Raw genomic sequence first — 12,146 nt, forward strand, 5'->3', positions numbered from 1 at the left:
AAGACAAGGAGTGTGGCAAAGGAAATACAATCTGTGTGAAGAAAACTGAGAAGGAGAGTGTGGTGGTTTTTAAACTATGTCTTTGATACTCTTTGATCCTTTGATACTCTTCCTTTCAATGGAAGGATGTAAATTCTCCCCTTGAGTGTGGGTTGGAATTAGTGACTCTCTCTTACAGAATGTGGCTCTGGAGTTACAAAGTTACTAAGACTTTTGAGACTGTGTCTTGAAAAGGATAGCGTTTACCTTGTTCTCTCCATCTCTGAATCTCTTGTTCTGGTTGAAGCTGGCCACCGTGTTGTCAGGACAGACGGCCCTGTGGAGAGCCAATGAGTGAAGAGGTCACATGGAGAGGACCAAACTTGCTAGCTGGAGGAGTAAGTCACTCTGAAAGAAGGGCCCTCTGCTTCAGCCAAAACTTCAGATGATTCCAGGCCCACATCTTCAAGGCTTCCAGCTGAGACCCCAGATAATGTGAGGAAACAAACTATTCCTGCTGTGTGCCCTATTGGAATATGAGACCCACAGAAACTATGAAATAATAGATAATTATTGTTGTTTCAAACCACTAAGTTTTGGAGTGATTTATTATGTAGCAATAGATAATATAGAGGAGCCAGAAAAGCAGGAGAAAATTAGGAGAATTTGATAAGATAGTAGAAAAAAAACCTCTAATATTATATATATAAAATATATATATTATATTATATATATAAAGAACTTATACAACTCAATACCAAGAAAAAAAATCTGACTTAAAAATGGGTAGAAGATCTGAATAGAAATTTTCCCAAGGAAGACACTGAGATGGTCAATAGACCCATGAAACAATGCCTAACATCACTAGTCATCAGGGAAAGACAAAACCTCATACCTGTTAGGATGACTATTATCAAAAAGATAAGAAATAAGTGTTGGCAAGGATGTGGAGAAAAAGGAATCCTTGTGCATTGTTGGTGGGAATGTAAATTGGTACAACTACAATAGAAAACAGTATGGTTTCCAAAAAAATTAAAGATATAAATACCATATAATCCAGTAATTCACTACTGGATATGTACCCAAAGAAAACAAAAAAACAAATTCAAAAACATATACGGACTCCTGTTTATTGCAGTATTATTTACAATAGCCAAGATATGGAAGCAACCCAAGTGTTCATGGACAGATGAATGGATAAAGAAGACGTGACATATATTTTCCATTATAATGGAAAAGAGAATGAAATCTTGCCATTTGGGAAAATACGGATAAATCTAGATGGTATTCTGTTAAGTGAAATAAATCAGAGAAAGACAAATACCATATGATTTTACTTCTGGGATCTAAGAAACAAAACAAATGAACAGACAAATAAAGAGATTCTTAAATACAGTGGTTGCCAGAAGAGAGACTGGTGGAGGGATGGGTGGAAAGGGTGCAAGGGATCGGTGGTACAAAGTTCCAGTTATAAAATAAATAAGTCATAGAGATTAAAAGTACACTATAGGAAACATGGTCAATAATATTGCGGTAACTTTGTATGGTGACAGATGGTGACTCTTGTGACTTAATCGTAGTGAGCACTGATTAACGTATAGAATTGTGAAATCAGAACACCTGAACATAACATTGTATGTTAACTATACTTCAATAGTAAACTGAAAAAATCCCCAACTTGTTCAGTAGTTAATTATCGATGGATATAGAGTGACTCATTAGTTCTTTTTATCACATTTTGAAAATTGACATATCATTACATAAAATAACATGCACACATCTTAAGTGTTGTTCAATGAATTTTCGCAGTTGTTTTCACTCACATAATCACCACCTAAGCCAAGATAAAGAAGACTTCTATCATTCCACAAAGTCCCCTCGTGCTCCTTTCCAGTCAATTTTCTTATGCTAACTCCACAGTCACTTCTTAAATTCAATAATCAAAGATTACTTTTGCCCTTTCAAAATTTGTATATAAATGGAATTATGCAAGATGTATGATTTTATGTGTTTTCTTTCTCTCAGCATACTGTTAGTGAGATTCATTCAGTTCATCGGTTTATATCAAGAGTTCATTCCTTCTTTTTTGAAAAAACTTTTAATTGAAGTATAATTAACATACAGAGAATAGCACATTCCTCCTTATTGGCAAGTGGTATTCTATTGTATGGATATATCACAACTTGTTTACCCATTCTTCTCCCAGTATTCTTATTTAAAAATAAATTTAGTTATTTCATCATATGCAGTAAAAACATCAAAATTACATGGACAAAACTACATGTAGAAAGATATGACATCATTTTAAGTAACATCATATAAAGTGGTTGGATGCATTAGGAAATGACATAGTTATCTTTATAAACTCTATAGAATGAAAAAGTTATAAGCTCTCTGTTGACCATAAAGAGTGTACTTCCCATACGACACTTAACCGGAAAATACAAACTGCCATGAAAAAATTACAAATGGGTCAATTCTTTTGAAAAAAAAATTTTTTGAACCAAAAGCCACATTGAAAATTAATGACATAGGAAAAAAGAAAATAGAAAAAAATGAGAATTTTAAAAATTTCTTGTACACCTACAGACACACGTGCATACACGCATGTATCAGCAATACCTGTAAACTCATTTTATGTATGAGCCGGGGGTGCTGCATATCATAAACGAGCTTTCAATTGTTCTCTGTAGAGTATTTGATGCTTCTTTAAATCAAATCTAATTGAGCTCTTTGATATATTTAATTACTTATTAAAGGCACTTGACATAGACCTCAGAACTGTAATAATTTTTCTATGAAATCTTTTTTGTTCTTGGTAAGTCTATGATCGTGTGTTCAGAAATACATTGGTTTAAGGATTATTTCTAGTAGGTTTTCCTAAGGACATTTTGTTAATGACACTGGTTATAAAAAGAGTTGTCATCCTCCCAGTTCTGAACTTCTGAAATGTAAATACTGTGGAATAGGGACACAGCAAAGATAGATACTAAGCTTAATTTTGTTATTTTCCACAGAGGATCCAAATAATCTCAACTCGTATATTAACTACTCTCCTTCAATTTCTAATTTTCAATCTCTGTTAGTTTTGAGTTATGAGAGCAGCCAGGAGAGTGTCTGAAAACACTTTGTTTCTATTTTGCCTTTCTTCCTGGTAGTATAAATATCTGAAGAGATTATTGCTTAACCTATAAAACAGAGACATTATAATTTATGAAGACTAAAAAAACCCTATTCATTTCTGTTAAACTATTGATGAGCTGGAAATGGTGATTCTTCTCAGTGGAAAGGACATGTTAAATAAAGGAAAAGCTTTCCTCGTGGTATCCTTAACGACCCTCCCATTCCATTTTAGCCGTGATTATTCTTTGTCACTAAACTTTTGACAACTTTTCTCACTCTCTTCTTTGCTTCTACTTTCCCATATTAGTTAAGAGAAAAGACCGTTCTCATCACCATCATCTCATGGTTATAGACCAGGCCCACAAACACAGATTCAACCAAGAAGTTGGGAATTCAAGCATGTGTATGGCTCCCTGTGTTACTGCTTCCTTTGCCAGAAGCTGAAAATTGAAGTTGGTGGTTTTAATCAGACTGGAAGGGTTGTAGTTCACCTGGGTTGTTGTTCACTGCTACTGGTTTCATCTGTATGGTCAGCAAATAGAGCCTGTGTCTAGTTCCAAATGAGTAATAGAAACAATGCTCTTCATTGACTATTGTATATATTATGGTGCTAAATCAACATATTTTTATAAAGTACTCAGTCTTAGTTGAGTTCAAGGTTGAAATTATTTAAAGTCACAAATGATTTACGCAGTCCCCTTGTTTGCCTATAGGAAGTAAAATTAATAAAATAGGTAACCCACAAGAGTTCACATTGGCTTCCCCTCGCCCCCATCTTAACTAACTAGGTAAGCGGCTTAATAATCTGGTTACTTAACAATTCTGATACTCAGCTGTTCCATCTTTAAAAGTGGAAACTATAAGGTGGTTGTAAGGACTAACAGTCACGTGTGTAAAGCACCTTGCATGTACTTGGTATAGAGTAGATGCTCAGTAATTGGTCTCTATATTATTTATAAGCACAAATAATTAATTGTGTGATCAATCAACTTCCTAAAGATGTTTACTGTGTTTGCATAGAAAAACCATGGACAGTTTTTTCATTTGGGTGGTTCTCAGTCAGGCCCAAGTCAGGCAGGTACTTTGGTGCAACACCAGCTTTTATTTTTGTCTGTTCTCACTAAAAATCCTAGTGGCATTGTGGCCCCAAGACTGACTATGACCTTACCTCAGCCCCTGAGCTCCTCTTGTGGGAGAGCCCTGCTTCTGCTGCTTCTAGGGGGGGAACACTGGCCTGTGTGGTTTGAATTCTGCTTTTTGACCTACTGCATTTATTCTGAGGACCAGATTTTTCTCAGTGACCCAGAAGGAAGGTGTAAAAAAATACCGAATAAAGTTCATAAAGTAAAGTAAGAACATACATTTGAAGGCACCTTTGTTGGGACGCGGCAGTTTACAGGGAGGGTTGATGACAATTAGTTTATAATTCTAAGAAAACAAAGCAGGGAATTGGGCTTTCTTTAAAATAGCTGATAGTGAGCAATCTAGGAGTAGGCTTTATCTATCCTAGCATTGGGGCAACATCCTTTATTTTTTAATACATCTTTCTGAATGTGACCGTGACCACACCTAAGTAGATATAAATACTCCAAAAAGATGGGGTCATTTCTTAGTGGTTTCACTGAAATTTTCTCTAAGTGCTACTGAGTACAGATATGTGGGAATAAGAATAATCGGTTTTATTGATTTGTTCTCCGACTTTGGGCTGGGCCTGAAGCTATCTTGAACATCCTTCTGTTGTAGCACATTGTAGGTGCTTTAAAAATCTCTCAAGTGGGGACTGCATTAAATTGTCCGTTACGAGGAGTATAACAAGCCCCCTAGGCACCGATATGGAGATTACTGAAGACTGGTTGGGAAGTCCATATAAACCACCGAGAGAACTTTTAAGAACAAATACACGCTTTGGGAGAGTTTATTAGCCTGACATCTCCATAAACAGTGCTTTCAAGAGCACATACCTCAATGGGAAAAGGGCCTTTCTGGTTCAGCCGGGTCACACAGAATTTATAAAGAAAGAGAAGAGCCCATTCCTTTGTCGGAAAATAAGAACAATTTAACTTCTGGAAATCACAGCTTGGGGACCCGCGATGCCTATTTTGGATTAAACGGTCTATTAATTAAACTCAAAGGATTAAACATTCATCACCTTGCATTGCACCTCTCAGAAAACAAAAACAAAACTACACACACACACACACACACACACACACACACACACACACACACACACACAGAGACACACATACACAATCCGGGTTTGGGGGCAGCCTGGGTGGCTCAGGCGTTTTTAGCGCCACCTTCGGCCCAGGGCGTGATCCTGGAGTCCCGGGATCGAGTCCCGCGTCGGGCTCCCTGCATGGAGCCTGCTTCTGCCATCGCCTGTGTGTCTCTGCCTCCCTCTCTTTCCTCTCTCTCTGTCTCTCATAAATAAATAAATAAATAAAATCTTTTATTTATGTATGCATGAGAGACACACACAGAGAGAGAGAAGCAGAGACACAGGCGGAGGGAGAAGCAGGCTCCATGCAGGGAGCCCGACGCGGGACTCGATCCCGGGACTCCAGGATCACGCCCTGGGCCGAAGGCAGGCGCCAAACCGCTGAGCCACCCCCCGGGGATCCCCAATAAGTAAAATTTAAAAAAAAACAAAACAAAACCAAAAAACCACCTCCTGGGTTTGGAGTGAGGAAAACCGACACCCACGGACACGCCCGCGCAGCCCGCGTGGGGTGCTCGAGGCGCACAGGGCTGGGCCCAGGGCCCCGCGCCCCCTCCCGCGGCCCGGCGGGCGCTGCGTCCCGGCGGTTGGCAGTTGGCGGCCCCCCTGGCCTCCCCCTCGCCTCCCCGCGCCGGCTCCCTGGGGCCTCCGGAGGCCCGGCGGCCGCTCCAAATGTTTTCCATATTTGTTCAGCCTCCGTAACCCGAACCCCGGGGCCGGCCCAGCGCGCCCAGCGCCGCGCTCCGCGCTCCGCGCTCGGGCCCCGCGCCGCCCCCGCGCCGTCCCCGCGCCCGCGCCGCCAGCAGCCCCCGCAGGCCATGGGCGAGGACGGGCAGCCCCGCGGGCCGCGCAGGCAGGGGGGGGCCGCCGCCGCCGCCGCCGCCGCCGCCGCGCCCGACGACCCGGGGCCGAAGACCGGCGCGGGGGCCCCCAAGGAGCGCGGGGAGGAGGCGGCCCGGACGTGCTGCGGCTGCCGCTTCCCGCTGCTGCTCGCGCTGCTGCAGCTGGCGCTGGGCATCGCCGTGACCGTGGTGGGCTTTCTCATGGCGAGCGTCAGCCCCTCCCTGCTAGTCAGGGACACTCCATTTTGGGCTGGGATCATCGTAAGCATCGAGTGCGGTGGGCCGGAGCGCGTTCGCCCGCCGGGGCGCGCAGCAGCTTGGTGGAGCCCGGACTAACCCGACTGCATGCGCCCTTCCCCCGCCGCACCCTAACTGGCGCTGCGCTCGGTGGGCCCGGGGGCGGGGGAGGTCGGGCGGGGGGCCCTGCGGCTCCTCGCGGAGCCCGGAGCTCGGGGGCTCGGGGGGGCTCGGGGGGCTCGGGGGGGCTCGGGCTGCTCACATGGAACCTTCCGGATAACAGCAGCAGACTCACTTTGGCTCTGTCCTCACCCCGGTCCCCGGACCCCACCCTGGTCTCTACATAACTAACAGAAAGTGCAGTGAGGTCGTGCAGGAGGAGCCGGTCAGGAGAAAGCCTGCCCTTGCGGTTTGCCACGCAGGGTGGCATTCAGCTGATTTATTTTTTTTTATTCTATTTTATTTTATTTTTTTTAACCTTTGAGATTTCATGAGTAAGTTTTATAGAATAATGTTTGAAGGCAGGAAACGGGAATGCAGCAAGCTCGGCCTTCATATGCTGGAGTCTAATGGGAAAAACCCAGGGGCTGGCCCTGGCAGGAGTGTATTTGGGACTCTGCTAACGGATGTACTGTTCTAAGCAGAACACTGGTCAGCTGTTGGGAGTGAGTGTGCAAGCACGCAGCATACTTGGCGTCATTAAATGGACTCTTTGCTGTGAAATGGGTGCCATTCATGGAGCACCGAGTGTTTCTTGTCCTGCTAGAGGCCTTACATTTATTATTTCTAAGCCCCACATCATCCCTATGGGACAGTTACTATCATTTCATTTCGCAGATGAGAAAACTGAGGGCGAGCTCCCCCAGGGTCGTGAGTTGGCAAAGTGGGGAGGTCAGCCAAGTCCATTCCTTTCTGCACCAGTCTGCGTCTGCCTTCTCCTCACCGAGCCACACTGCCACCACATTTAATTCGTAATTTTAATGTTCTGTTTTAGTGCCTTGAGGCTTACTCAAAGTTCCCTCATGGGCATTCAGTTTGCAATTTTTTTACTTGATTTGATTTGTGAAACGACACTTGGAGGTGGGAACTGTCACCCCCACTTTGGACAGGGGGAAGCAGGCTAAGAGAAGTTAAATGACATTCTCAAGGCCCAGAGATTAAAAGTGGTGGAGCCAAGTGACACTAGAGTGGATGCTTCTGGCTCCTGGTTTCATACTGCGTCATGCCTGCTATTACTGACCGCAGGAACTGTAACTCATAAAACTACCCACAAAATAATTTTTTATCAGGGACAGATGTTAAAAGCACCTGATAAATATGCATCGATGTAGGTATTTTCTAATTAAGATTATTTGAACTCACAAATTCTTGCGGAGTAATTTAAAACTTTTAATTTGTGTACTAAGAAGTCCCATAAAATTATCATGATTGGAGTTTTCTAAATCAAGTAATTTTAAAAATAGCTTTTCACTAAGGTATACCAGGTATTTTAGTCACCTAAATGACTGTCAAGATACTCAGAGGGGAGAAAAGTCTGTCCTTTTAAGACCCGGTGAATGAAAAGAAAGAAGGAATGAAACTCCTTTGAATATCACTTGCAAGTGTGTCTTCTATCCTTTCTTTATTTCAACTTTAAAAAGTCCAGTACCAAAAAAGCAAGTTAGATGGGAAAAAATGCATCTTAATGTTTCAGGCACAAACATATGAATCATTCAGCTCTGAAATTTCATGAGCTCCTATTGGGAGCATCACATGCTCCTAATTGCCTTGGAAGCTCCCCGAGTGTGATACAAAGAACATTGTGGACAGCCAGGTTTCTGTTCTTTCTAGTTTTCCAGTTTATAAATGAGGAGCCATTGGAAGTTTGCTTGTACTGTATCGTAGCCCTGATGGTACCTGTGATTCTAAGTTTTCTTTCAACAGAGAATTTGTGGAGAGAAAAGCAGTTAGTGGAGACAGGTGAGGAGGGTCTCTAGGAGCCAGTTGACAAAACCTCTCCTCCCAGCTGGGCCAGAGTTGCAGGCTCCAACAGACACCGTGCTTGTCGTCCTCATCTGGCTGTCTGTGGTCGGTCACAGGCACTCTTCCAAACTTTCAGTGAAGGGAAGGGACAGGGAGGCCGGATGAGAAAGGACAGAAGCATAAACATCACGCCAGGTACTGAGTCATACAGGTTGGGCATTATTTGCTGAATAACTTGGGGCAAGTTACTTAACCTCTCTAGGCTTCCATTTCCTCATTGATGAAATCAGAACCGTAATAATTCCGACCTCTTGGGGCTGTTGTGAGAATTAAATAAATTAATATGTGTTCTAATACGTAGAGCAGTGCTGGCTAATGGTAAGCGCTTAGCGGACTAGCTTTTTTTTTATTAATTAGCAGAGATGCAGTCACTGGGAGTGACCATCATTCTTCAAATTCGAGGCTGCTCTATTTTATCTCTAGTCTTGTGGAATAGTTATTTCAGACTTGCTGCATTCCCTAGACCAGTTGGACTCTGAAGGTGATGTCAATTTGACAGTCTCAACTTTCTCTGTTCGTAGCCAAATTACTATTAGCAATCTTATGGTATTAGATTAGTCCAGTACTTTCTGTATCTCTCTGGAGACTTACAACATATAACTTGGAGGAAAGTGACCTCCTCAGTGCCATTTCCCCCAGGGATATGGAGTGATTGTGGTGGGGGGATATCCTCCGAGGAATACTGAAACGTTTGCCCTGTTGAGGAGATCTGCTTAGACCAAAACAGTACAGGTCAGTCCCAGGGGCTGAGGCAAAGTCAAAACCCACTTCGGTAACTTAGGCTGAATTCAAGCAGGGGTCCCCAGACTGTGCACTCACCCCATCAACAACAGCTCTAATGCTTCCCTCTTCTCTTTCTCTATATATTGGTTGTCTCTTACCATAGAGCACTTATTTCATTTTACAAAGGTTCCTATCCCATTACGTTGGCATTTCGGGAGCACCATTCTCCTCACAGAATCTGGGGAGGTAGGTAAATCCACCTAGGTGGCTTCTCATTGACCAATGTCTGGGTGACCTGATGAGTATTCAGTGAGCTTCTATCTAGCTATAAACTGAAGAAGTCCTTAATGATCTGTGATCAGAGATTTATGTCCTATGGAATTTTAGGAAAACAAGTATGTCTTGCGTATGCATAAAGGTGATTTCCTTCATCCTCCGTCAGAGAGATGACTGAAGTCTTTTTATTTCAGTTACAAAAGTTTCCTTTAAAGGAAAAAAATATGGAATGGAACCACTATAGAGACTAGGTAACGTGTAAAAGTGCCATTCTCCTCCTAAAATTCTTTATAAATGGTTTGAGGGTTGTTAGTTGTAAGTCACAGCACAATGACAATACAAAGTGAGACAGGGTCTTTGAGGATGAACTTGGTTAGGGGTAGGGGATCCTAGGAGATGAAAGTCTGCTTTGTATTTCATTCTATTAATGGTTTGAGTAGTTGGGTCAAACAGGCATTTAGGTTTGTTCATCATTCCAGAATTTTTATTGATAAAAAATGTGTATGGACCGAAGGAGTCCAAGAATTCTTGCTCAAATGCATACAGTTTTGGCTTAGGTGATATGTAACATGTTTGAACTTTGGCTTATTTTTCTTCATGCAGTAACATTTGTTGGAGGTATCTGCTGTGCTAGGCATTGGTCTTAAAAATAGTGAACCATATACCAGGAGATCTCTAGAGATCCTGACGGGCATGTGCCCTTATCACATCTGACAGTAATGAATACTTCCGATTAAAAAATTTAACCTACACAAATATTTTTAAAGCCCATTTACCTTTTGAAGTATTTCATTTACAGTGATTTATTTGCTTTGGCATCTCTACTCTGAAGTCAATTTAAGAGCAAACTCTTGCCTCTCATCCCCAGTGGGGATGTGTAGTATTCGGAAGTCTCTTGGCTCTTGTAGGGAACATTCCCATGGAAAGAAGGAATTTGCCTTATTGTGGTTTTCAGGTTTCCTCATAGTTTCTCCATTGCTCCCATATCCCACTCAGCTAGATTAAAAACCCTGAGATATGTATACCACATTAATCACATTAGAAAGTTTAAGGAAAGGGCTTAAAAGGAAGGGAAGAGTATTTCCTTTCCTTAATGTCATTCATAAAACTCATCATATGAATCTGTAATGATTAAGAGCCCTGTCAAGAATTTCAATAACAGTTTTCATATGTTAACTTACTCTAAGGAATTCAAAATGCAGGTGTATTCAGACTTTAAAATCTATTTTTAACCTTGGCTTAATGGAAGGGAAGATTGGGTGGTTATTTATTTTAAAACAGAATATACTCTGAAACACACAAGGAGATATATGACATATAGCAAGTAAGGAGCAGATATTATCATCCATAATTTATAAGTAGAAAGACTAAGTGAGACATGATGATTTGGCTACATGATTTGATCATGGTTATAGGAGAAACTGGAAGTGAGGAAGATTTGGCTCTCGGATTTTGGATAGACGCTAAAAAAGTCAAGAGGCTAAAAGGGGTGTCAGTTTTCCATATAGGTAGATTGACATTTGAGAAGGCTAATCTGGAATTATGTTGTTAGGAACACATTACATAGTAATACATTATTTTTAATACCAGGACTTTGATATGCTTCCAAGATCGAATATTGTATTTCTGGTGCCACTGGGAAATAATTTTAATTATAGCAACTGTCACAGGTTTGTTAGAGACTGAGGAGTGATAATTATATGGCCTAACTCAGTCTCCACTGAGTGTATATATGATAAATAATGGTAGGAAAAATATCTTACAGGTTCATGAAGTTCTCCTAGTAAGTATAAAAATGGAATATGACAATTAATTTGGCAAAATAAATTAATTTTAACAAGTGTATGAAAATAAAAGGGAATATTTGAGAGTTTGGTGACCTGTTTCCTGAAAGAATCTTAGAATAAAGAAAAAGGAAGGTTAGGACTGGACAGGATCATTAGGAGAAATGTATTTTCACCTCTATCACTAGCCTCATACTAAGCCACACATACTGAGGCCAAAGAAGTGCTTATTTAATGAGGAAGTTATCCTTGGATCTTCTTTCTCTTTTTAAAATAAGGAGGAGAAGTAGTGGGTCATGGTATTTTTCAGTCCTGTAGTGTGCATATATTCAACGCAGAAAGTTAATCTCTAGAGACTTTTGAGATATCAATCATTTGTTTTTATGGTAGAAATACTAGTGCATAGAATTTGGGGGTAATCAAATAAAACAGGAAGCAATTTCTTGTCTTTAAGTATAGTGTATGTCCACGGGACTCCTATGTATCCCTGGACACATGCTGGGTACCCAAGTCAGGGTTGAAGTAAACTCTGTTTCAGACTTGCTATCATTATAGCTTCTGTTTGAACTTGCGACAACCCATTTTTTAAACTATGGTTTGAGGAATGACACATAGTTGTGTTTTACAATACAGACAGACTTAAGCTTATTGATAACTTTTTTTTAAAGATTTTTAATTTATTTATTAGAGACACACAGAGCGAGAGAGACACACACACACAGGCAGAGGGAGAAGCAGGCTCCCTGCAGGGAGCCCGATGCGGGACTCGATCCCGGACTCCTAGATCACAGCCTGAAAGCGGTGCTGAACCGCTCACCCACCAAGGCTGCCCTATTGATAACTTTTTAAAGAACTATTTGGTAACAATAAGGAATGTGTTATTACTCCATTTTGGGCTCCTGGGTTCCAGAAATATCCAGGATACACTAACTTAGTATT

At 41.6% G+C, this 12,146-nt stretch overlaps 1 protein-coding gene across 2 annotated transcripts in view; it reads left to right on the top strand.

The window, feature by feature from the left end:
* Positions 1-6,141: 6,141 nt before the first annotated feature.
* Positions 6,142-12,146, top strand: part of SSPN (sarcospan) — a 37,470-nt gene continuing 31,465 nt past the window's right edge. Inside the window, exon 1 of one of the 2 annotated variants that reach the window (XM_055318632.1) lies at positions 6,142-6,426. In XM_055318632.1, the coding sequence (XP_055174607.1) occupies positions 6,142-6,426 (285 nt within the window). Of the gene's footprint in view, positions 6,427-6,473; positions 6,553-12,146 lie in introns of those variants that run through there. The other variant, XM_055318634.1, reaches the window with a different exon arrangement.

Source organism: Nyctereutes procyonoides, unplaced genomic scaffold, assembly GCF_905146905.1.
Source record: "Nyctereutes procyonoides isolate TBG_1078 unplaced genomic scaffold, NYPRO_anot_genome, whole genome shotgun sequence".
Classification (NCBI taxonomy): Eukaryota; Metazoa; Chordata; class Mammalia; order Carnivora; family Canidae; genus Nyctereutes; species Nyctereutes procyonoides.